Source organism: Motacilla alba, chromosome 1 (genome assembly GCF_015832195.1).
Source record: "Motacilla alba alba isolate MOTALB_02 chromosome 1, Motacilla_alba_V1.0_pri, whole genome shotgun sequence".
Classification (NCBI taxonomy): domain Eukaryota; kingdom Metazoa; phylum Chordata; class Aves; order Passeriformes; family Motacillidae; genus Motacilla; species Motacilla alba.
Window position 1 is genome coordinate 44355093 of NC_052016.1, and position 24677 is coordinate 44379769.

Genomic DNA, 24677 nt, shown 5'->3' on the forward strand with positions numbered 1-24677 from the left:
AACATCCACATGCCTGCAATGCGCTTTTAGGCACATTTAAGGCAAAGCATCAGGTTCCCTGCTGTGAACAAGGCTATGGCTGGATTGCACAGCTGCTCCCCAGCCTTCAGAGGCTGGTAGGACCAGTAAGGGGGCATTACTCCTTTTATTCCAGTATTAGAATCAAGAACACATAAGGAATCACCTGTGTGTACTCCTCAGATGGTTTCAATTTTTCAAATGATCAAATAGTATTTTTAAATGGCTCTTCAGCTGATATAATTTAGGACAGGGGAGCCAGTTCATATCTAACCAGCACCCATGCTTAGAGCCCATATCATGCTGTATTCTCCAAATAAATGACTATGTTCCCTGTAACATCAATGGAGAGGAAAAATTTTTTCACTTTTGAAATGACTTTGTAACCTGAGAGGCAAAAATCCAAGTCAAGTGTATCAGATCTCCCTGGAGAGTCTTCAAAGATTTTCATATGTGCCCCCTGACAATGTGAGAAGGTCATCTGAGGAGATTTGGTCCATTAAATAACTTAGGTTCATGTGAGCCTGGTGCCCAGGTCAGGCAGACAGCTGCTACTGAGCTCACAGCTGCTTGCTTTCTCTCTAGAAAAACTCACAGATTACTGGGAGCAGTCTTTGCCTACTATTGCCCATCCCTCTGCTCGCCTCTTTATCAAGAATTTGTCATGGTCCATGATGCCCACATAGTGTTGAAGTGGGGAGAAGGAAGAAGTTTTTCTCTTCCATCAGGAAACCAGCAAACTGCAATACTTACTTTGTTGTCCGCTGTAAGGAGAGTTTATTATTTGCATCAGCATTTTCAGCCAGGGTTTGCTAAAAAAAATAAAATTTGTGTTCCTTTTTCCATAATCTTCTTGCATGAACATTGAGATTTCTCTCTTGACCAAATGCATTTGTGAAATATATAAACTCTCCATAAAAACTCTCCAAATATCAGACAGAAGATCAAAGCTCAAGAGCCAAAACACATTTTGCCAAACCTCATTACTTGGCATGGGGAAGGTGAGTGGGAAAGGACATTCCTCTTAATGAAAAACACCATCATAATTTTTGAAAATATATTTTTTTTCTGATAACTCTGCCCTTCCTGCCACTGACCCTGCATTTAGTATAAGTAAGCAGCTTTTGTAGTTGCACAGATCAGGAACTTCTCTAAATCGCAGCTGTTAGCTTTCCCTGTAAGTTTTTAATTTAATGACTAAAAATAAATGAGGAGGAATATACAGGGGTTTGTTATTTTTTTTTTTTAAATTGCTGCTGCTAAACTCCTTATTCTGGAGGGATGGTACCTCTTTCCATTATTGTATCACCACCACTCTGTAATGAGAAAGTAAAAAACTCAACTCTGAGATCAATATATGCAGTTTAACTACATATCCTTACTTCTCAAAAATAAATTACACAGAATTTTAACAATTCTGAAAAATCTCAGAGAAGTCTGCATACTTGTATTAATCTATGTTTGATGTGCAGTTTTCCTATAAAAACTCACAACCCTGCCAAATGCAGGAATGATTAGGCAGACAACCCCCAGAACATTCAACATCTTTTAGGAAGTGGGTGCTTTAGTCTGCAGTGCACCCAACAGAGCCCTAAACACATCACTGGGAAGTGAATTATGAGTTTTAAACCAGTGGTTGCAGATTTGCTGTAGAATCAACAGTATCTTGAAGATCATAATAAAATAGCAGCTCTCAGATTAATATCTATCAAAAGCAGCATGGTCTGAGCACACTGTGAAATACTTCACCAGAGCAAGCAGAATAAAACCAATGCCCAGAGCACATTTCAATGTCAGGCACTCAAGTGTTTGGCACAGGTGGGGAGGACTTCTGCACACTTCTGATATGGGAAGGAACTTTTCTCATCACTGATTTTAATGGGTCAGAATCAGGTAGATGCTCCTTTCTCTTTCTACTGTGCTCTAAACAAAGACAGGGTGTAGTGGAGTGATATTCTGCTGAATTACAGTGTGCGTGATGATGAGGTTAATGTATTCTGCTTCTAAGGTGGTCTCACAGCCACAGATGCATATGGAGTAAGCACATGCCTCATGTTCTAAGGCAGAAAATTACTCTGGGTGACTAAACAAGGGTGCCTAGTGCAATTCCGATATTTTTGAGTATCCTACTTAACTTCCTGCTGTCATGCCAGAGGATCCTGGGTCTCCTGCAGCGTATCCATGAACCCTGTGTGGATGTTTCAGCAAGTTTAGGGCATCGCAAAGAGTATCAGAGCCTCTGCTAAGGAGTGAAATCCCAGCCCCCCTACCAGCAGTAACACACATGCCCACATGCACATACACAATGCTTCCACGATTAAGGCAGTATGTCATTAATTGAAACCAGGTCACAAACAGCAACTCAACCATGTTTTTCTCAGTCTTGGAATGGTTGTTTATTCCAAAGTCATTAAGTTTCCTGTAAAGTAAATACCTTTAGAGTACAGTGCCATAATTACATGATGTATAAACATATGGTGCTTTGTCAAATACAATAAAAGACATAAAATCACATTAAGATGATCTGCTAATATAACAGAATGTAAAAGTAACATCTGAACAGCAAAAGAACTCAGCAGCCAAATACTTTAGTTGTCAGGACTGCCATTAAGATAAAATGGCTAATTCAGATGAGTATTTTGGGCCAGAAGCCTCCTTTCCATACTGCAACCAGGATTTTGTATTTTAACAAAACAAATTTTAAATGAAGGACTATCCGCCAGGCAAATCAAAACTCTTTTCCAGTGTGGCTGTCTCCATTTTACTGATAGGCAAAAAGAAGATGGGATTTTAGAAAGAAAACCTAAGGTAATTGGGTATAAAAATCTCAGTGAATTTGAATTCTTCTTGTTACTCTGAAAATCCTGTGCAGAGTGACTGGTTTGTAGGGTAATTCTGTAAGAACATGGGATAAAGCTCTAGAGCCCTGTCTGAGTCCTTTTTTTAGCCAACGGATTTCATCTACCTTCACAACATTGTGTAATTACAAAGGGAGACTCAAGGAAAGAGTTCTGATCATGACTCATTAAAAAAAGAAGAATAAATAAACCCCAAAAAATAGAAAAATAAAGCCCAAAAGCTTTTTTAATGAACAATTTTCTAGTTCTGCCTCATTATATAAAGGAAGGTAAAAACTTTCCTTCATCTTAGTGGAACTAACAGATTCAGAAAGCTTATTGCTTACTCTTTGATGGTTTATGAGGCATGCAGGTACAAGAGTGATGTATTTAAGTCCTTCCAGTCAGTGAAACACAGTTTCTCTGCTGTGCTGGGTGACAGCAAGCTGAAGCTACAAAATGGGCTGTTTCACACAGCAAGAGTATGACTTGTTATAGACGTGAACCCACTATTCTTTTTCTTAAAGTCAAGCTTGGGTGAAAAACTTACAAATGAAAGTTCAGGGCCAAATTTTGCTTTCTGTTCCACTTGGAAACTAAGCAGACATTTCTCTTCAAAGAATTGTACCACATCCTGATCTATAAAAATGTAAGAACAGATTGAAATTACATTAATATAAACAGGCACCTCTGAAAAGAACATTGAGTACTCAAAATTGTGGGCATTTATGTGAATACTTTCCAAAATGGTTATCTTGCACATTGTAAAGAGATATAAAAAGTAAATGTCACCTTTCTTTTTAATAAATTATTTTTATTTCACCTCTAGTGGCAAAGATATATAATTACAGAACTGGAAATTCAGAAAAAAATTTCTGGTCTCTTCCGTTTGGTACAGGAAAGAGTGAGAGAAGAATGTGGTCAGAAGTGAAGAATTTAAGACCAGCAGCTACAGAGAAGACAAGACATTAATTTTTCAGTCTCATTATACATGTTAACTGTAAATAACTACTTTCAGGGCTCATTTCTTAAAAGAAAAATGGGAAAGCCAACCTTAGTTTAATGTTTTTTTCCAAATTTTATGGATGGCAAGAATTTCCTTTGTGGGCCATATCTTACCTCCTGAGACTGGATTTTAATTAATTTGATGAGTGGAATAACAGCCTAAGGTCTTTCCAGCATACTCACACTTGCGCCAGGGGCTCCAGTTCCTGCCTTTTTACCACATCAAACTCTCACATGGCTTTTGAGTTCCAAATAATTACCCAAAGTAAGACAAAAATCGATCATGTCTTCTTGTTCTCAGAAACCCAAGTCTAGACCTGCTACAGACATTGCCTGGAAGGTTCAGATGACAGTGTAGACATGATCCTAGAGAGATGTCTTGCTTCAAAAGGAAGACACTGAATTGCTGAAGCTTAGACTGTGGTGTGATTGCTTAGTTTGAACTGTACTTTTTCATTAATGAAGGTTGAAAAGAAAAAAAAATCAAAACCAAAGAATGCTTTGCTATTAGAAAATAAGAGTTTTTCCGAACTGGTTTCCACTCTCCTTCTAAGCATCTTGGAAGAATTTTTTTAAAATAGATGTGTTTTGGACATACAAACATTTTCAACGTAAAGAAGATGTTTCAGATTTTTTTTTGTTTGGTCTGTTCTGCAAGTGAAATTCGATCTACATAAAAAAAATGTAAAATCATAGACCTTTAAAGAAACTGCCCATACACACATTATGGAATTAATATAGCTGGGCCCTTCAAAATACTTCATTGGAAATCAGTTTGAGGGGAGATACCACAATTATGATTTTCTTCTCAACTACCACAGACCAAGAGAATTATTTCTTACCCAAACATGTTTCATCAAATTTGCTCCTGCAAATGATCAGAATGAACACAGAGAGAGGAAAACTCAGTGTAAGTAAGGGTTTCACAACCTGGCACATTTGGACTAAGGGTAACTGTTTCAGAAAAAGCTAAGTAATGAGCCCTGAGCTTCAACAACATATGAAGCCTGGTAGAGGGTCCTGGTCACACCCGAATCTCAGTGAAAGCTCTGCCCTTCTGCACTTACAGCAGCATCAGGGCCTCCTTCGCAAAGATGCAGAGCTGAACATATGTGTTGGGAGTTGTCCGCTTAACAGCACAGTACTTCTTCTTTCCCTTTATAAACAATGAGCTCTCAAGCTCCCAGAAGCAAAAAAAAACAGGCAGGGAAATACTTAATCAGTGAAAGAATGAAATTATGTGCAGCTGATAAAGTTGGGGCTGTATGGAAATAGCAAATGTAATTGAAAGAAGAAACCCCTTCCATCACTGCCCAGTGTCCTGAAATGCCTATGTGTGAAAGCAGAAGCATGACTTAATTTCAATGGTAGCCACAAGTGAGTGATCTGACTTTTTCAAAACCAAATCCCCAATTCTCATTCAGAAGATGATGTAATCTTTCCTCTTATGAGTTTTCCCATTTTCTACATATCTGTCCTTGCAGCACTGCCCCTCCTCTGATTGCCAGAAACATCTCCAGCATTGCATTGCTGCACCCCTCCTTTTCCTGAAGCTAATCAAAGAGACTACAAAAGTCCCATTGGATTGTGCACACCAGGAGCATTACACAGGTTGGTGCATGGTGCAAATAAAATTGAGGCCCTCTGCATTTCCCAGAATGGCATTTTCCTGAGTCACGAGAAACAAAGAGAAGAAAAATACAATTTTCCTCCTCCTAATACAATTTGTGCTATGGAGGGAGTAAGAGCACAAAAGGACTATGTGATACATGGGTGATGATGTTTCCAGTGATCCAAAGGTTCAAACACACCTCTAGATGAAGGCTGAGGTTATATGCAGAGGAAGAGAAGGATCTGAAATGCCAGCTCCCTCTAATATTCCATGGTAATGGAGCAGACCAAGATGAATGAAGCACAAATGCATCCAGCTTCCACAGACAATGATATTTCACTATCAGGTGGCGATCCCCCTGCCAAGTTCCATCTAAGCTATACTTTAAAGCTTTGGGGCATTATGTTTTTGTCAAAAAGTGTGTATCAAACTGCTACTAGGGCTTAAACAGTCAAAAAAGAATAATGTCATAAGTGAATCTTCAGATTCATAGCAAGTATTTTTTAACAGTTAATTATGTTGCTCTGATACAATAAAAGAAAAATGCAGCACTTGTGTCTTCTCTGCAGAGATTTTGCCATTTATTTCTCAAGAACACAACTGGAAAAATGGGCAGGGTATATTCAGTTGTGGGTGGAAGCTGGCATTCACCATCCTCCTCTGTTCTAAACAGTACATGCTTTCAAGCCTCTAACACCTAATGAGGTACAATAACATAAAATGCTTCCCTGGCCCAGAACAACATGCTTCTACAAAGCTGGAGAAATACACAGGGTATGTCCGTACCATCAGCTAACCGTGGAACTGTGACTGCACCCAAAGGTCAGACCAGCTCATTGCCTACACAATTCACCCTCACGTAAGGCAGCTCTGAGCTACAGGCTTGCAAGTGCACACAGGAGGCTCATCCAGCTGTGTCTAAAACACCGTTCATCTCACCCTGCAGACACAGTCCAAGAGCCCCTGACTCCACCTTTGCCAAAGCATACCTAGGACTGGCTCAGGCTCATCATAGTTCAGAGATGTGACAGGCAGTGTGGTGACCTGGCCTGCTTCTGATCACAGATCAAGTATCACTGACATGCTCTTCTTAAAACAGTTACACAGAATCACAGAATAATCTGAGCTGGAAAGGACCCACAAGGATCAATAGTTAAGTGGATAGTCCATTAGGGGATCAAACCCGCAACCTCGGCTTTGCCTCTTCCCAGCAGCTTGCAGAGCTGCTGTGCAGCATTCCTAACCAGGCTGTGCCAAGTGCAGCTTGGGACACAGTCCACTTTATGTGCTCTCTGGTATTTTGCATTTCTCTCAGACTATTCAAGGGAGAAGCAAAAGCTCGAGGCATCATTTATTCAATTCGGAAGCAACCTGTTATCACTTCGTTACACTTCTAACGTGCAAACACCATGACACAGGAGGGAACCCGTTATCCCTGAAAAAGAAATGGCATGCTCTTTTGAAACCAAAACAAGTGAAACAAGTGCCCTGCTGTCGATGAATACATTCTTGGTTACAGCACAAGGAGGAAGTTTTCGCTTTTCCTCCCCCAACTCGCATCCAAATTTCTTCCCCAGGGTTGCAGAGTATGAGATGAGCAACGTGACCTTGCAATGACAGAATTTTAATGAGTGACTGGTGCACCAAAAGCGATGCAGCAGCGTCTCCCTGCTCAGCGTTGCTATGTACACTAGACATTTATGTAACACTGCTTCTCATCCTCAAGGCTGTCCTTTCCTAGGGTCAGCAGCAACAAACACAAAATTTATTTATCAAACTGTCAAAGCTACTTACAGCTGACACAGAGAACTCTACACTCCAGTATTTTGGTGAAAAGGAGTTAACAGGTAAAGCTTTTTCTCGATTCCACAGCTGCAGAATAGATGTTTTTTGGAAGTAAGTTAACCTGAAAGAGTAAAGATTTTATTTCAAAGGAATTGCTTATTTCCAGGGTGTTTGCTATATAATATACTAGTTTTCTTCTGGGCTTTAGCACTGAGTTGTGCATGGAAATGCAATGCATTTGCATACATTAGCTCTCAACCCCCAGGGAGGCTCTGTATACACATCTAGAAAATGGGGTTTGGTTTTAATTTCTAACACTGAGAAGCTAAGAACAATGTCTCCTCCCTCCCCATGACTCCCAGGTACAAAATACTTTACCCTGTTTATTGCTGCCATTCATCATCCTCTCCTGCCCTCCTTGGGTTGCTTCTCAGTTGACAGCAGTTTACCTGGAGTTCCAGGAACAACCTTCCCTCTCATCCAAGGGCTCTGTTAAGAAGCAATCTGCAACTGGGACATGTGGCTTTTTCCAGCTTTCTCTCTGTGCCCATGTAATAGTGGGATAGATCCACTGCTCTTAGTACAGATCCAGCACCTCCCTCTTAGAAATAGGATCCCTCTAAAGAATATAACACTTCAGGCATGGCAAACGTTGAGGATCTACTGCAAGTTTAGAGATATTCATAACATCAGAGGAAGTGCACAGCATTCCTTGGTACCAAAACAGATCTCATCCCTCTTACAACATGGGTGATACAATTAGCAGGATACTAAACCTTCAGATAATAACCTTCAGATATCCTCATCCAGCCCTTTAAGGAAAAGCATTTGTTGCTCAAAACCTTTGTGTCAGAGCATTCATTATACATGTCAGTCCAGCAGAGGACTCAGGTTTTTTAACCTAAAAAGATGCTACTTAATCTACTGTGCCTACAAAGGAAATTTCAGTTTCTAGGATTTACTATGCTTAGTATAGGCACTACAATACCAGGCTCTTTATGGCAATGAGGAGTCTCATTTCAGCTCCATACATTTTGCCAGCGCATCACCATAGTGGCCTTAATGAAATACACCAGCAGTAGAAACAATGCAAATCCCAAATCACTGTTCACAGTTGAGTCATCAGCGATATTACATGCATATATATATCCCTGAAAAATGTATATTCATAGCAGAAAACCTCAGCTCAGCACAGGCACCAGTGGCATTTTGATTAAACCTTCTTGTTAAATCCTCTTGGCTAAAACAACAAAAACTGGTTGAAATTGTGAGGGATAGAAAATAGGCAGAAAAATTGGATGCATAATCCAGAGAAAAAGAGACTCACCTTGCATTATATCAAACTGGTGAGTTGATGAAATGATTGCCAGGCTGAAGTGAAAATTAATCTCCCTAGAAGCGCTTTTATTTTTCAAAAGAGTAAACATTGCATTTTAATAACTTTGCCTCTTCTCTGACTTATGGTTCTTGAACTGCTATAGGCAGTGACTATTTAGCCTCATGTCTGCTTTCCCTAAGCCATGTCTTGTGGTTTGAAACTATAACGTGGTGTATTAAATGTTGAGTAGAGGTTTTCCTCTTAGGCTGCTGTTCTCCAAGTCCTACTAAATCATTACTTCTCTGCTCTGTTAGGCTGTTACAGCTGAATTACTGTTCCCAACACGGCTGTTTTGCCTCTTACTGAATTATCTGCCCTCTCTCAGCCAGCTTCAAATCTCTTTGCCACCTATGTGCTAGAGGCTAGAAGAGGAGAAAAAGACAAGGAAGAACTCACATGCTAGCAGTAGTACCACATACTGAAACAGGGAAGTGCTGCTCCAAACAATGGGCTGGAATAATCATTGTGGAGGGACAGGCTGTTCTGCAGATGTCGGAGGTGAAGGTCAGTCCCCACTAGGCCTTCCCACACAACACTAGGACTCACCTCTACTGTTCTTAGTTGTGGCAGTGGACATTTACTCACACAAGTTATCTCAGTGATACAGGAATAGGTCTTGGGTACATCTGATTAATCCTGCTGTTAGCTGTGTAAAGCCCCAAGTCCCACGCTGCTGCACAAGGGCTGGATTCTTGTTGCAGGGTAAGGGCTTGATTTTCATCATGGTATGGAAACATTCCTGGTCTAAAAAAAGTCCTGAAACAATTCTGATTAATAAAACACAAAGACCCTGCTGAAGAAACACTGAAAGTTCTGCAGCTTTGTGAAAGACTGAGTGAAAACTGGGAGAATACAGGCTGGGATCCTTCCCCTGCCAGCAGGACACTTATGAGAGAGACTCACAGGACACAGCTTAAAGTGCAAAGTGATGCTCAATTACGTACATCCAGTTGATCTGCAAATGTGGAATTGAGTGCTGTCAGCCTTCACTTACTTGTCTGGCACTAAGTTATATTTTTACATACATTTGGCTTACAGATATAAAAGCAATGGAGTTTAGAAGAGGGCTTGACTCTGTTTTGCAAGTTGGAGACACACTCAGATAGAGGAATGACAACACAGCCTGTAGAAAGATTGTGTTTATCATAATATATGCAACTCCTGAAGCCAAGTCACAGTCACTCAACAACCCTTAAGCTTTTTGCCTCTCTTACAGAAGAACAGCTCAAGGAAAAGAAAAAAAAAAACAACTGAAGCTTTTAGACTGTCCCCAAACTCTTCCTCACCTGGTCCAGCAATTACTCAAATCAGCAACAGAAAGGTTTTCCCAAAATAAAACATAAGCACATTTGCATAGCAATTAGATAGCTCTTTCTACTGCTTGTGCACCAAAGTGATCCCAAAACATTAATTAAGCCTCAAAACACTCCAGAAAGGCAGACAGTCCAGAGCTTGTTTTACAAGTGGGTCAGCTGAGTCAGATACAGCACAAAGACAGAAAAGAGGACAGCCTGGATCTGCTTTGATCTTGCTGTGACAGCACTGCTTAATGTAACAGCATGTGTTTAACATGCCTACAAACAGCATCAACTCCTGCAACAATGCAGAATAACAGCACAGTACTAGTATAACTATTTTAATTATAAAGTGTTACCTATGCAGAAACTGAGCCAGAAAATATAATCTGCTTTAGCACAGAGCTAACTGCAAAACTAGCTGCTCATTATATGGTAATGGAGCCGATATCTGTCATAGGAGATGTAAAACCACAAACAACATAGTGATTAGATGACTCTAAACTGTATTTTAAAAGCATGAGATACTAGATCCCAAAACTAGAGGAAAAGATCACTTTCTAGTTGTGAGTAACAGATGCAGGCATGATTTCAATCATGCTTTAAACTAACAGCCAGAAAACAAAAAAGTATGCACAACCTACAATATCTATGCATCTTGCCAACAGTTTTATGTTTATTACAAAATCTATGCAGGCAGTATTAGAAATAAATATTGCTGATTAAAAAGAATCTAATCCTTTGCTGCACACCTCCAGTTTTACAGTGATGGAATGAATGAGATCCAGTAGGAAAATAATGGTCCTTTCTGCCTCAAAGAGAAAAAAATTAAATCAGTAGCTGTAATGTAGGCTCTCATCTCACACTGCATTTCTATTTTGGCTTGTCTCATCCAGGCTACATCGAGAATTTTTGTCAGTAGGAATTCGTCTATCTCTGGTTCTTTCCTTCCTGCCTGGATTTCAAATTGGGCAGAGCCAGAGGTAAATACTTCAGTGCCAAGTCTGAACACTGAGGAACACATTCCCAGGTGGCTTCACTGAAGCACCTCCTCCCTGTTGCTCACTGAGTGCAACTCCTGAGCAGAAGCTGCCAAGGCAAAGACCAAACTCATTCTCACTAGTTATACATGCAGCATGCCTATACACCACCTACTAGGAAAACGCTTCCCTCTGAACACTCACACTGATACTTGCAGACTCTGGTACAGAGTCTGTGTCCCAAGCAGAAATTTAGTGCCTTTCCCACTAAAACAAAATGGTATTCATTGGATAGATGTAAATGAAAGCAAATGCGCTGCCCTAAATACAGGTAAACCACAGGCACAAGAGTTCTCAAGCCAGCCTCTGCCTGTGTATGCTGCAAATGCTACTGCTCCCAAGCTTCTGCTGGAGATCAAGAGGAAGGTTTTCACCATGTTAAAGTGATGCTGATCTATTAAGAGACACTAGAGTGGTGCCTATTTATGCCAGCTAAGTGTCTAATCCCTGTCTAAATGCCCTCATCTCAGCAAAGTAAGGAAAAGGGAGAAAATAAAAATAAAGGCAGTTGGATTGGCTACTTGGATGGACAAAAAAAAAAGGTGTTCCTCAGAACCAAAAAGTTATGAAGTACCAGTCTTAACCTTTAGCTCTCCCATGGCAATTATAGGCAGAAAACACCTGAGGGGAGGAGAAGGGAAGGAGAGCTTAAAACTGGAATGTTTTGAGATCTTTCTCTAGGGAACAAACTGAAAGCATACTGCAGTTCCTGCAAGGTTTCTATCGGCAAACAGAGCTGAAGGGTTGGTTCTCACTCTGCTGTAGATCTGGTGTCATCCTGCCTTCAGTGGCACCAGGGCAAACAAAGGGGAGTCCAGGAAAGACACTCAAAGGATCACAGTCAACCAAACATATTCTGTGAGCCCTAAAACTGGATTTCAACCTGCTGTGTTGTAAAATAATAAGTCAGAGCATCTGAAAGCTTGAAGTGTTTAACATTCAGGGCATGTGATTGCAGAGTGTAACTTCCATGTTGAGTGTGCGGTATAATAAAACCTCAGGTCCTGTCTACTCCTGTTCATTGCTTTTCTTGCTCCATATTTATGGCTGCATAAATCATAATTATTTAGCAAACTCACTGAATACTGAACTGATGCAAGATACAGAGTTCTCCACGTAGAGATGCATGCTTGCCAAAAGGCTGTCACTAACATCACAGCAGAGGCTGCCCACTGGTGCTACACAATTGTGCTCACTTTTTCTTAGGTTAACTTCATTACAGAAGTAGACTAGTAAGAGTAACACTCTATATTTTAAATACAGAATCCCAGTTCTGCAATGTATAATAAAATCTTTAATATGGAGTATTTTCACCTCAAAGCCTTAAGATTTGTATACCAACAAAAGAGTCTTTGAAATACACTATGTTTTGCCACTTGGATTAACCTGGGGTTTCATTTACTGAACCAGCTTCAGAGGACAGAAGTGGAAGAAGTTCAAACATTCCGAAGATTCTTCTTCCATCAGCTTATAAAGCAATTGTGTCTTTCCCCAGCTTCTGTACTTTTTAATTAACAGAAACAAATCCAAAGAATCCCTCCCACCACAAATACTATGTGAGCGTATTTGAGTAAAAGCACTGATTATTTGTTGGTATACTGTTGCATCCATCAGTCTTAAATAATCATAAATAAAAACATTTGTGCTATTCTTTGGTACATTTCTGTCTGTTTAAACCACAGCTGAACTTTTTTACATTGTACAAACAAAAAATTGCACTTTGATCTTCTAGAGAGTCTTGCTCCAAGAGACTTTCAGCTGAAGGATTCTTTATTGTACTCAAACCTCGTCCCGTAAGAGTTGCTGCTGTTGCTCAGTTTATGAAGTATCTTAGAGATTTTGTTTGGTCCACAGCAGAAAACTCCAATGGTCTTCCTGTTAAAACAAAACAAAACAAAACAAAACCATAAAAAACCACCAAAAACAAAAGAAGAGGGGAGGGGAAGTTATGACATTGTGAATAAACAGTAATGATAATTGTAATTGTGAATATGCAATAATTATAATTTTAATTGTGAATAAACAATAAGAGACAGACCTGGATCCTGGCCTCATGGTATTATACGTAAGCCACCTAGAGATTTTAATGTGTTTTAACAGTTCACTAGATGATGCAGTTAATTTTACTGAAGCCACCACATCTGTCCCAAGTATCCCTACAACAAACCCTATTATTTATCTAAGACAATTCTAAGGAAGAAGTGCTTCATCTTAGTGTCAAGATACCAAATGATAAAAGATTAATATTTTTCACTCTATTTTTTCCCATGATTAATCACTTTTTTTGTTAAAAATATGTCTCACTGTAAAAACTTCCTTAGTGTAACTCATGAATTACACAAGCATATTTAGTCACTAACAGTGATTGGTTACACTAATGAAAACAGAGCACTACTAACCCAAGATTATTTCTGGCAGCAACAGAATAATTTTGCTGCTTTACTTTCACATTAGCATGTAGTTTTTCCTTCAACATCTATATTGGGAAATCTTACAAAGAGTCAAACACAGAGTATGATCCTTGTTCATCACCCATAGATCTTGGCCCGGGCTCTTTAGTCAACCGGACTTTTTCAAACCACTCTACTCTTTGGTCTCTGGTCATCTTAAAAATAGGCTGTAAGTGAAACTTATAGACATACAACATTTCAGGGCTCAGAACTTTAGCCAACATCAGAACAAAGCACATCCACCACAGCAGGACTGAGCCATTCACAATATTCACTATCTCTCTTTTTTTTTTTTTTTAAGATGAGGAGAGGGAAAGGAAGCAGGGAAATACAATAAAGTGCTGCCTTTTCTGTATCATGAAAAAAAATCATCTTCTTCCTGCTGAAACTGTGCCACTACAGAAAAAGATCTAAAAGATTACTAGGATGAAGAAAAAGCACACAAGAGGGAACATGGCTCTAACTATTGTGATCTACACCACTCATCAAGAGGATGGAGATTTGGGTTCTGGGTTCTGCTTCCAGGACTGTTTCGATATTTTATGCAGTAACTATTTAATATACAATATTTTAGCATATGCAAGATAATCCAATTCAGTTTAAAGCTCCCTGTGGATGTGTTTGATGAGAGGAGGGAACTGATTTAAGAGCTCTTTGGTGCATACTGCCACGTGTACTTGTCAGGTGTCAGGCAGCTGCTGGAGTAGCATGGCAGCGCACGCTGCACCAGTGCACTGCAACACTGGCATGGTACAACTGAGCACTCAAACATCAGAAATCACGAAAAGTTATGCAGGTAACTGCAGTGGTGTCCTTGTGCAGGCACCTTACAACACAGATTTTAATTGCCTTCAATGACATCATCTCTCATATCAACCAGGCAAAGTCGTAATTCATACTTTTATCACTCTTATGTTTATCTATTAAGCTTTCCTGTTCTGGCAGTACTCCTTTTAATGGCATTGGGTGCTGTGCTGGTGTCTGAATTTGCTGCAATAATGAGAGAGCTGTTGCTTGTTGCTCTCAAATAAGATTCCTCAGCACTTGCAGACTCTGAAATCCTTCTAATCTGTGCACACTGGAGAAAAAGGATTCATGAGCTGCCAGCAAGACACTGTCTTCTACTGTGTATTTAATTGAAAGAATGAATGTTGTTGTTGAGTTTAGGGGTTTTTGTTGGTTTTTTGTTTTTTTTTTTTTTTCTTTCTTTAGCTGAATTAGTACAGTGAACTGATCAAATAAACCCCAGAGTTCGGCTGCCCCTCTCCCTTTCATTACCTATTAACAGCCAACAAAGTATATACATACTGCCAATGTATTCCCATCCCAGCAACATCCTTCCAAGGTATATAGATTTTTTAGCTAGTAATCAGAATCACAGGAAGGTTAAATGATTTGCCTGAAGTCACACAAGAGACCCACGGCTCAGGTCTCCTGAAACTCAGCTGAGTCACTGTTCTGTGTAGTGAGCCACAGGCTCTCAGACTGCCTTCCTGGGATACCCACCACCAGCATCTAGTCTGGACACCCCTTCATGCACCATTTAGCTTCCTCCCCTGTGTCTCTGCCTGCAGATGCCTCCCCTGCTCCTCCCCCAGATCCTGCCTGGCTGCTGGAACACAAACAGAAAGGTGGCTGAGGAAAGCTACTACATGGAGCAGGACATTATTACCCTGAGCTGATGGGCTTTAACTGTTTATCTGTCACTTGTTTGAGACAAAGTTTTGCTTTGTGGCTTAGATGAAAACAGGCAGCTGTATAGTCCTGTGTCTGAAAATCTTCATTAATACCATTAACATGTTTACAGTTAAGGAAACTAGGTTATAGACCATTCTTTGTAATAAACTTCAAAATAGAATTTACTCCTTCAGAGCACTAAGCAAGTGATTCCTCAGTGTTCCTATGGGATGAGTGGGTCAGCACATATTCTTACATCCCTGTTCTTTTATGAACAGCAGGAGTTGAGAGATAGATTAAATATTTTGCTACATTGAGAGGACAGAGTCAGGACTTGAAATGTTCCTTTTTTAAATCCCACATTCGTTCCTAGAGAGAGGTTTCTCCTTTAGAATGTATCGTGGTGCTCCATGCTTTTTTCTCCTACAGGTATTCATGTCTTTTTCTAGGTCATTCTCTACCTGGAAAAAGGCACATGCCCTTTTGACCTAAGCAAACTGAGCATGGTGCAAGCTATTCATCCAGGACACAACTGAACGGGAACAAGGCTGTTGCTCCATTCCCCCACAAAAAGCATGAAGAAACAAGACCAGTGATTTATTATCTAACTGTTCCAATTCAGATTGCTGGGTCTGCAGATGTCATATGAAATACGAACAGTAGATGGCATACATCCGCTCCTCTTTTCCTGAAAATCAAAAAGGATCAGGAACCTGAGGCTGGGTTGTCCCATGTCACGCTCTGAAGGTCTGGCAAAGCTCAGACACTTACAAATGCACTTTGCTTATTTGGGACCCATACAGCAACAACAGCAACAATTCACAAAGCACACAGCAATCAGACGGCTACACAGAGAGACAGAGAGCTTTGCCAGCTGCCTGTTTATTTATATGCAGCTTTTCCTAAAATCACAAGATAAAAACTGGAAAATTTCTTGGCTGCCCATAAACAAGCCCAAGGGGATGATTGCAAATGTGAAAGTCTGAACACTGGCACCAGATGTTGGAAACAACTTGATTGACCTGTTTTGCTTTAGTTTGGTTTTTTTGGTCTCTGTATAGCAGCAGGGACATTTAGGTGGAAAGTTACAGAGAAATAAGAACTGAAATAAAGCTAGTAGCAGACCTGGAAATTGGACTAGAGGGAAAAACTGAAGTTCCCATCTCATTCAAGGAAATACGGAGAATAATTAGCTACAAAACATAAATTTCTGCAGGACAGCTGAGGTTGTCAAAGGCTTTGCTACTGTGCAAAGTAATTACATCTAAAGATACAGACCTATATAAACCTTGATAAAGAGATGACAAAGAGGGAAAAAGCCTACATCTTAGCAAGGTAATCAAAAGAGAACATTATTTTGGTATTAAAGACACCTTGCTTGAAAATGGCAGCCCAATTTAAAGACCTGATGTGAAAATGCAGAGGAAATGGTACTTGAAATCTAATTAGGAGTAATGCAATGGAAAGCAAAAAAGAAAAACCAAGTATGACTACTACTACTACTCCTCCTAATGGCTTCATCTATATTATGTGCTCTTATATCCTTGGAGGGAAGTGGCAGGAACCTCATAATTTTCATCTTAAAACTGCACTCACAAAGTTAAACAAAGACATTAGAATGGAGCACAAAAGGTCAACAGCCCACTATGCAGAGATCTTTGAGCCCAGAGAGTCAGCTTGGTCCTCTGAACTCTCTATTTCCTTTTCTTTCCCATGGTTCTTTGCTCTAAACCCCTTCTCCAAGTGTGAAACTTCTACTAGAGATGTAGCAGCCTGTGGGGCACCCTGCTTACAACATCCTCTATGACCTGAATTCAAGACAAGTACTGTCAGCAGCTCACACTGCCCACAGAGATACATTTGGCACTCAGTATCTCTCAAGAGCTAGGGCTCAGAGTCCCCTAGTCATATCTAGCCTCAGAAGAGAAGAGTCAACAAGCCATGGGCAGATTTCACTTTGCAAGTGCAAGAGAGGACAAAAAGTTCTCGAAGGAAAATTCTGCAGAGCACCTCTCAAGCTGATGCACCCAGATTACTATCAACAGCTACTCAGGGGAGTTTGCTCCCACACCACTGACTTTGCCAGAAGTGGATCAGGGAAGTTTCACACAGTCCCTTCTTCAACTATCTTTTGAGGCAATTTTACCTGCCAGTGGCAGGTAAAATATTCAACCAACAAAGTTGGATCTGGACAAAGACATTCCATATGCATGTCTTCTCTGGTTTATACTTGTCTTGCTTCAGACCATAATATGCTTTCCCAGCACAGTAAAAAGGCATTGCCAGGTTTTAACAGAGAATAAAAAATAGCTAGAAATACCCAAAGACAATAAATCTTCTGAATAAAAACAATACAGGTAATTCAAATTCTTCCTTGTGAATTCTGTTTGTAAACTAGCATTACAAATCATGAATCAACAATTTTAAGAAATGTAACTTTTTATATAAAGAACCAGCATATGTTGAAAGCAAGACATTGCCACGGACAAGAACATATGTAATCTCTGCGCAGTGAGATGGAAATCTGCTACTTTTCTTTTCTGAGCCACTGAACACTGCATGAGAAGCTGAACTGCTCTGAACATTAAAAAAAGAAGGGTTTCAGTTTGTATAGGCTATCTCTCAGCAAGATAAATCCCAGAAATATTTTCATACAAACATAGCTAGAAACAGATATGCCCAGCCATCCAACTGTGGCACCCTTCAAGTGGATGAGCACTTACCTCCTATTGCACTTTGCTATGTCATCAAACAGGAGCTTCCACCGGGGTCGTCCAATCAAAAGCCTGGAGTTTAAAGCTTGATATTTTTCACCAATTATTTTCTGCAAGAAACAAAAAAATCCATTCTGCCTGATTTGAAAATTGCCTCATATCACCCAGGGCTACCATTTCTGCTATTGGCTGACTTGCCAGAGTGCTGAGGTGTAAAACCTGAGCACAAGTATCAAACAGTTGTGATGGGAGCTGCAGCCATTCATGCACCAATATCTCTGCTCAGTATCTCTTTAATGGCTCTCCTTGGTGTTAGTTATATACATTGTCCCTCATGCAGCTGCTCATTAATTTCTACATTACTTTTAAACCAATTTATTTAATCCATAAAACAATAACCATGCTCCTGTTACTCATTCCCACACTGGCTTTTAATGCTAAGTTGGAAAAAATGCTGGTGATACAAAAATCATATTTTTGTCTGAAGTCTTCTTTTTAAACTTCTACAAGTAACTATTAAGATGACTAGGTCTGAAAAAGTAACAAGGGAAATCTTACTTTTCTCCCTGAGAGTAGTTTGCCAGCTGTTTTGAGCTGCTGTAACAGCAGAAAGCAGCCAAAACTGCTCCCCAGATGAAACCCACTCCATTCCAGAATGCTAATTCACCAGCATTTTGATAAGGTGAAATGCCCTCCGATTGCAGGGCACAACCCTGGGTTTGATGTCCTAACACGGCTGCAAGAGGCAGAGAGCTACACATTATCTAGGCTCCCACATTCACCTCCCTTGCTGCACAACCTGAAACATTGCTCACACCAATGCAAACACAGTTCTGGCCAACTCAGCCTCCTTTGGGCTTTTATAGACAAGAGACACTTGCTGCAGGGTGAGCTCTTACCACACAGGCACAAGGGCTTCTCACAAAGGGAGCAAGAACTGCCTGAATTTTGGCAGCAGTCAGCACTTTGGACTGACATCAGTGAACACACCACCTGTATGGCCATGGAGACCTAGCTGCTCCTTGAGCAATTATGAGCAGCACTATGCTTCATGGCAGTCTTGTTCAACAGCCACAAAAAAGTGACTCTAAAGAAGGACTTCAATCAAAAAGCTGACTTAAATAAATTCAGCAGCTGCTTAATTAGCATCACAATGCAGTATTTGTATACTATATAGTATCAGAAAACTCCCTTTGAATTGACTATTATTTCACTTTCCCTATCACATTGTGTTGCAGTCCTGCTTCAGATTTCAATTTTAACCTAACAATTACATACCAGCTTCATCAATTAGGCATTTTCAAGCACTCCATTTCCAAGAACATATGTTGTCCAGGCATTACATTTGTCATAGTCATAACTACTGTAGCTATCACATCATTTAAACTACAGAACTCTGTTCCTACCAGAGCTGTGAATGTTATGCTATCTCCACCTGATAGCAGGCAGATCAAAATCCTTTGGGCATGGTTTTCCACTGCATTTCATGTTTTGCAGTAATTGTTAGGCTTGCCTCTGGGCTCCCAGTAGTCAATGGAAAGATTCCTGACACCGTACAGTCAAGAATCTTGTACCTAGGCTTATGTGCTAAATAATGTAAAATGAAGACTGCAAGCATAAATAGTTACAGGAGATGCCAAGAGTTGGGGAATTAGCCTGGCGTTAGCTTTGACAATACATATCAATTGACAGTTCAGTATAATTTCCAGTCTTACACATCAAGAAATTTCTACCTTTCATCTATATATGAGACAATCAAATAAAAAGCTTTTCAAAATAGCTAGATTCTTTCAAAATATATATGGGAAAAGAAGATTTGAGCTTGCAAGTTCCTAGAACTACTCTGGTTTGGTTCTTAGCCCAGAAACGATGCAGATTTCCCATTGAACACAGCCAACTGTCTGGTCTGTAGCCTGGCCTGGAAGGACCTTGTTCCTAGAAAAGGGAGATATGGATTTCTGCCTGCGCCTAATCAAGTTAAGGTACTGTACTAGACTCTCTTAACGCTGTGAGGATGAACTGGCTGTCTTGCTCTATTAATGAATCAGTCACCCAAGTTTATGGCCTCATCTCCTGTTTTTACCATCTGCAGGAATCCCCTTCTGCCTCTGACTGACAGTTTGTATTGCCTATTACTCCAAGGTATAGTTTAGTTTACAAACAACATTTGGCCACATACCTGTACTCCATCTGTTTGACTGAGGTACAGCTGGATATTTATATAGTCTGGCCGATTCTCCTGCCAAAGCTGGGAGGATGATAAAAACAGCTAGTGAAATAATATTCTTTTTCTTAATGTAAGCGTGAAGTCACTTATGCCTACTATGCTGAGGTACATGAGTTTCAGCATCAATGAAGTAAGCTTTTTAATGAAGAGGATGTGCTAGTATAGCACATCATGATGTGTAAAAAATGCTATTTTAGGAAGCTACATGGCTCTTAAAATATACTTGAAATTGTAAATCCCACTCCCTTTTCAATCTGCCTACTAGCCAAATGACTAAAGGCCACTCAAGGCTTCTCAGACTGCATGTGCTTCTTCTTCCATCTCATAAAGTAGTCTGGACACAGGTAAGTGTCCAGGCTACTGGAACATGGCAACACTGCAGTGAAACATTGGTGATGGATACTCAAACTGGTTTTGCTCCAAGAATAAATGAAGCCTAGTCAGGCAGCCCAAGCTACTGCTGGAGCTCACTTTTTTTGAGCAAGGCTACCATCCTCTACAGAATGCTAGGTGTGTGGTGTGGGCATACCTTGCATTAAAGTTGACAGGATCCCTCCAAATAACACCCATTACCTTGTTATGCAACATACAGAGCAGATCTGCAAACCAGCGGAAAGACTCAATGTCCCTGCACACCCAAATGAAGTAGAGTCTTCTGAGCTTGTAGCATTTCCAGCCATCACTTGAAAGTAAAACATGGGTAATTAAAAATTATAATTTAAAAAGGAAACATTAATTAGGATGCTTTATATTTATTAATGGAAACATGAATTTCCCTTAGAAGCTAACTGCTAAGTTGTTCTTCAAGCTATGACACATCAGACACTGAATTGACCAATGCAGCCTATTCGGATTATCCTGAGAATATTAAATATCTAGCACAGAGCTAACAGCCATCACAGACACTGCTTCCACACTAGGAAATTGTCAGCTATACAGATGATTTGGGCAGCAAATATGGATTCATATATCACCATCAAACTTTTATTTCAAAGCAAAGGAGACATTTTCAGTTCAAGTGTATTATGTCAATGCTTTATTAGGTTTATAAAGAGGCCCATAAGTGGAAAATATTGACAAATGTAATCATGTCAGGACTTAATTCTGCTTTTCTATGTGAAAGGCTCTGGTTGATTATAATTAATACTGTAGCAAAATCACAAAGACCAAATGAAATCAGAGCTCCATTGTGTTAGGGAACTGTGCGATGTATAACAGAGCTCAGAAAATGCTGGTGGATAAAGTGCAGCCATGGGCAGATTCTGGTATTGCATTTAGAAAAACAGGACTCTTGTGTCAGATTTCTAATTCAATTAAAACACAAATAACTACAAAGGAAGGATTTGAATGAACTGGGAAAGAAAATAAAAATAAAAATATCCTGAAAAATAATGAGTTCAAATAAAGCCCAAGTATTGAGGAAATATTTTCTTAGTTAGTCAACAGTGTTTTTTGTTGCTCTGATCACTGAAATGGTCAGTGCACAGTTTCCTCCTTTTCCTCCTAGAATGATTTTCAGATAGAGAAGGCCATAGCCTGTTCCCTTAAAATTAAAATACCAATCCAAGGAGCCAGGCTGGTCAAAAAGTTTCGTGATACATCTCACCATACCCACTGTACTTTATTCCAAACTGTAGAGTTGCTGGCATATCAAGCAAGGATACAGGGTTAATAGATCTGTATAAGTCATGGCTCCAACCAGTGCCTTGCCCCCCCATACCTCTGCCCTGAGGAACAAGGATGGAGACATCAGCAGCACCTCAGCAGCACACAGAACTGAGAACTCACCTTTCATGTAAGCTTCCCAGAGAGAGTAGAAAAAGTGTTTTCAGACTGGGAAGTACAGTGTCTTTCAAGTCCTGATTTCCAATTTTTTATTTCTTAACTGCTGACTTTCCAAACACGATTTCCTACATCTCTTTTTGACTGCCTAGACTAAGACAAGCACTTAGGAAGGGTCACAATCTGGTCAGATATGACAAGAGAACTATAAGCAGTAGCAAGGAAAATAAGTGCTTTTCACTATAAAAAGGGATAAAAGAGAAAAATGCAAGGCATTTTGTATTGAAATGCCTCAGTTCAGTAACAAAACACCACTCTCGGTGATGAAACACTGCATCCGGACAAAGAGGCTGGACTGCAAAACTTCATCAAACAAGTCCAGCATAGATTTAAAATAGTACCCCAGACATATATGCCTGCGTCTACCTCCAACAGGATATATTGTGGAGGAGAAGTGCAATACCCCATTACAACCCTCATTTCTTGTGTGTTTCTGTGTTACACTGCCCATAACAGCCATTATTTACAGACTCTTGTGCATAAAAGCCTCTGGCTTTCCATAAAGTACATCATAATTTCTTAAAATAGGGCACAGGGTTCAACAGCTAAGTGGAGGGAAGGGCAGGGGCATGACTCAAATTACGCACATACAACAGGAAAACAACGGAGCAGGAAACAAGATTTCAAGGACAGACTTAGGATCTCTCCTAGACCTGAGTGTCCTTGACACAACAGGACTGGCCTGGCTGCTCTACAGAGCTGGCACCATCAGGCAGTTTGCATGTTCATACCTGCCAATATCTGCTTCCAGGCCAGGGCAAAGACACACACAGATCAGACACTAAGCCAGCGTCTTGTTGATGTTTAAATACTGAGGAGGGAAGCAGACTAAGACTGCTGCTTTCCCCCAGAATGATTCCCTTGTATATTTACAGTGCACTAGGGGAAGAGCAGCTAAAAAGGCAGGTTATGGAATTAGCTCCTTGGAAATCAATTTATGGCTTTATGCAGATAAATGGACATTGAAAATCCTTTGGACACTATCATTTTCTTGCAGTGTCTGTGAGAATTCCTACAGCCTCGGATAACGCACTTAGAGGCAAATGCCTAATTACCTGCTGCTGGCCTATCTTTGTGTTCCATGACATTTTTGCTAAACACTATCAGGGATAATCCATCACAAAGAAAACAGTCATTTTATCCACCTGAGCCCCAAGCTTTCAGCAGAAATGTACCCTGGTTTTGAGAAGGTGATCTATGCTCTCAAGAAAAGAAAATGAGAGAGCCCAAGATGGTATTTGGGGGCTGCAGCACTATGAGACACACGAGGCTAATAACTTTCAGTAGCATTTGGCACTGTCAGGTCCAGCCCAGGCTAAGGAGAGAAGAATGTGTACAGCACCTAAATTCCATACCTCAACTTCACTTTGGAGTTAGAGCTGACCACTGGCATGCTCATCTTGCATTGTAAAGCCCTCCCAAAGCCAAATGGCCTCTCAGGGAGGGTTTGCTGCTTTAACTGACTGTTTATACTGGGTGTTTGATACAGGGGTGCTTAACCTGTGACTGGAGCCCTTAACCAATAATTCTAGCACATATCAATAAAATCAATAGCAATCATAAAAGGAAGCCTCTTTCACATAGCATAAGATTTAGTGGGAACCATGCTGTCAATGTGACAGAGAAACAAGAGGTGGAAGGTTTAATCTGCATAGAATATCAAAGGCTTTACATTAAAATGATATTTAAAAATAGAGAGAGAAACAGGAAGGGAAAAATAGAAAAATGCATACCTAAAAGGTAAACTCTTCAAATGGAGTTAAACATCTGCATACTACTTGATTTCAGATTGATCCCCTTGTATTAAAACCTCAAGCTTAGACATTTAAAAAGTCAACCCAGGAGAGCTGGTCCTGCATTTCCCGCAGAAGGATTATCACAATTGTCTAACTCCCAAAAACTGTTACAGTACACAGCCTCATCTAAGCTGTGACTGGGGTAACAAGTCCTGCTGAAGGGCTGTGACTAGATTAATCACAAGCTTGACTGGTGGCAGGATACAAAGGCTGGTGACACTGTCCCAGTTCAGGTGTATCTCAGCCACGACTCCTTATGTTACAGAGCTGATATGAGAGGATTTATGCCCTTTAGGGACATCTCAGTCCTCTACATCTTTTCAAGGAATCATTCACTTATGCCAGTGGAAGTTTTTTAAGATCCTCAAAGCCTGGCATGCATTGTTGCTGTAAACTGGGGCAAAATGGCTTTAAAGGCTTAAGCTCACTTACAGCAGTGTGTTGAGCACAGATGCAAATGGTGTAACCCCAATACCTCCAGCCACGCAGAGGCTGACCTCGTAGTTCAGGGATTCCTCAAAGGGACTTCCAAAAGGTCCATCCACATACAGTCTGCATAAAGAGCAAAAAGCACACTTTTAGAGGAAGCTGTTAAGATCAGACAAAGGTAAAGAAAAACAAGGTGGAATTAAAACCCTACAAAGAATTTGTTTTAAATTTTTATTAGTTTTCAGACGCGGAATGTGAAAATCTTTTTCCTGGAAAACTTTATGTGGGCAGAAATAAATGTACAGGTGGTAAGAAAAACTGTTACCTAAAATCTTTTGGCACGTTCCATGGTTAGACAAGCTATTTTTTAATTGAACAAGTGGAGGTGACTAAATTATGGCTTTCCTATTTGTCTGGTGTTAGCGGGCAAAGAAAGGGCACTAGAAACAATGACTTGGAGGGTCACACGTAAGAAATAAAGTAGTTTGGCTAGGCCTGCCTAGGAGGTTCATCTTATACACATTTTCTGAACAGGGAGAAAACTGCTGAGTTTTTCCCCTTTGACTCATGCC

The 24677-nt window shown here is 40.2% G+C and overlaps 1 protein-coding gene across 3 annotated transcripts in view; it reads right to left on the reverse strand.

Annotated features, from left to right (window-relative positions):
• Positions 1–2389: 2389 nt before the first annotated feature.
• Positions 2390–24677, reverse strand: part of NOX4 (NADPH oxidase 4) — a 110892-nt gene continuing 88604 nt past the window's right edge. For all 3 annotated transcript variants that reach the window (XM_038129438.1, XM_038129421.1, XM_038129432.1), the window contains 5 exons: positions 24109–24228; positions 20612–20720; positions 19991–20059; positions 17821–17921; positions 2390–12845 (listed from right to left, as the gene is read on the reverse strand). In XM_038129438.1, the coding sequence (XP_037985366.1) occupies positions 12725–12845; positions 17821–17921; positions 19991–20059; positions 20612–20720; positions 24109–24228 (520 nt within the window). In that variant the 3' untranslated portion in view covers positions 2390–12724. The remainder of the gene's footprint in view (positions 12846–17820; positions 17922–19990; positions 20060–20611; positions 20721–24108; positions 24229–24677) is intronic.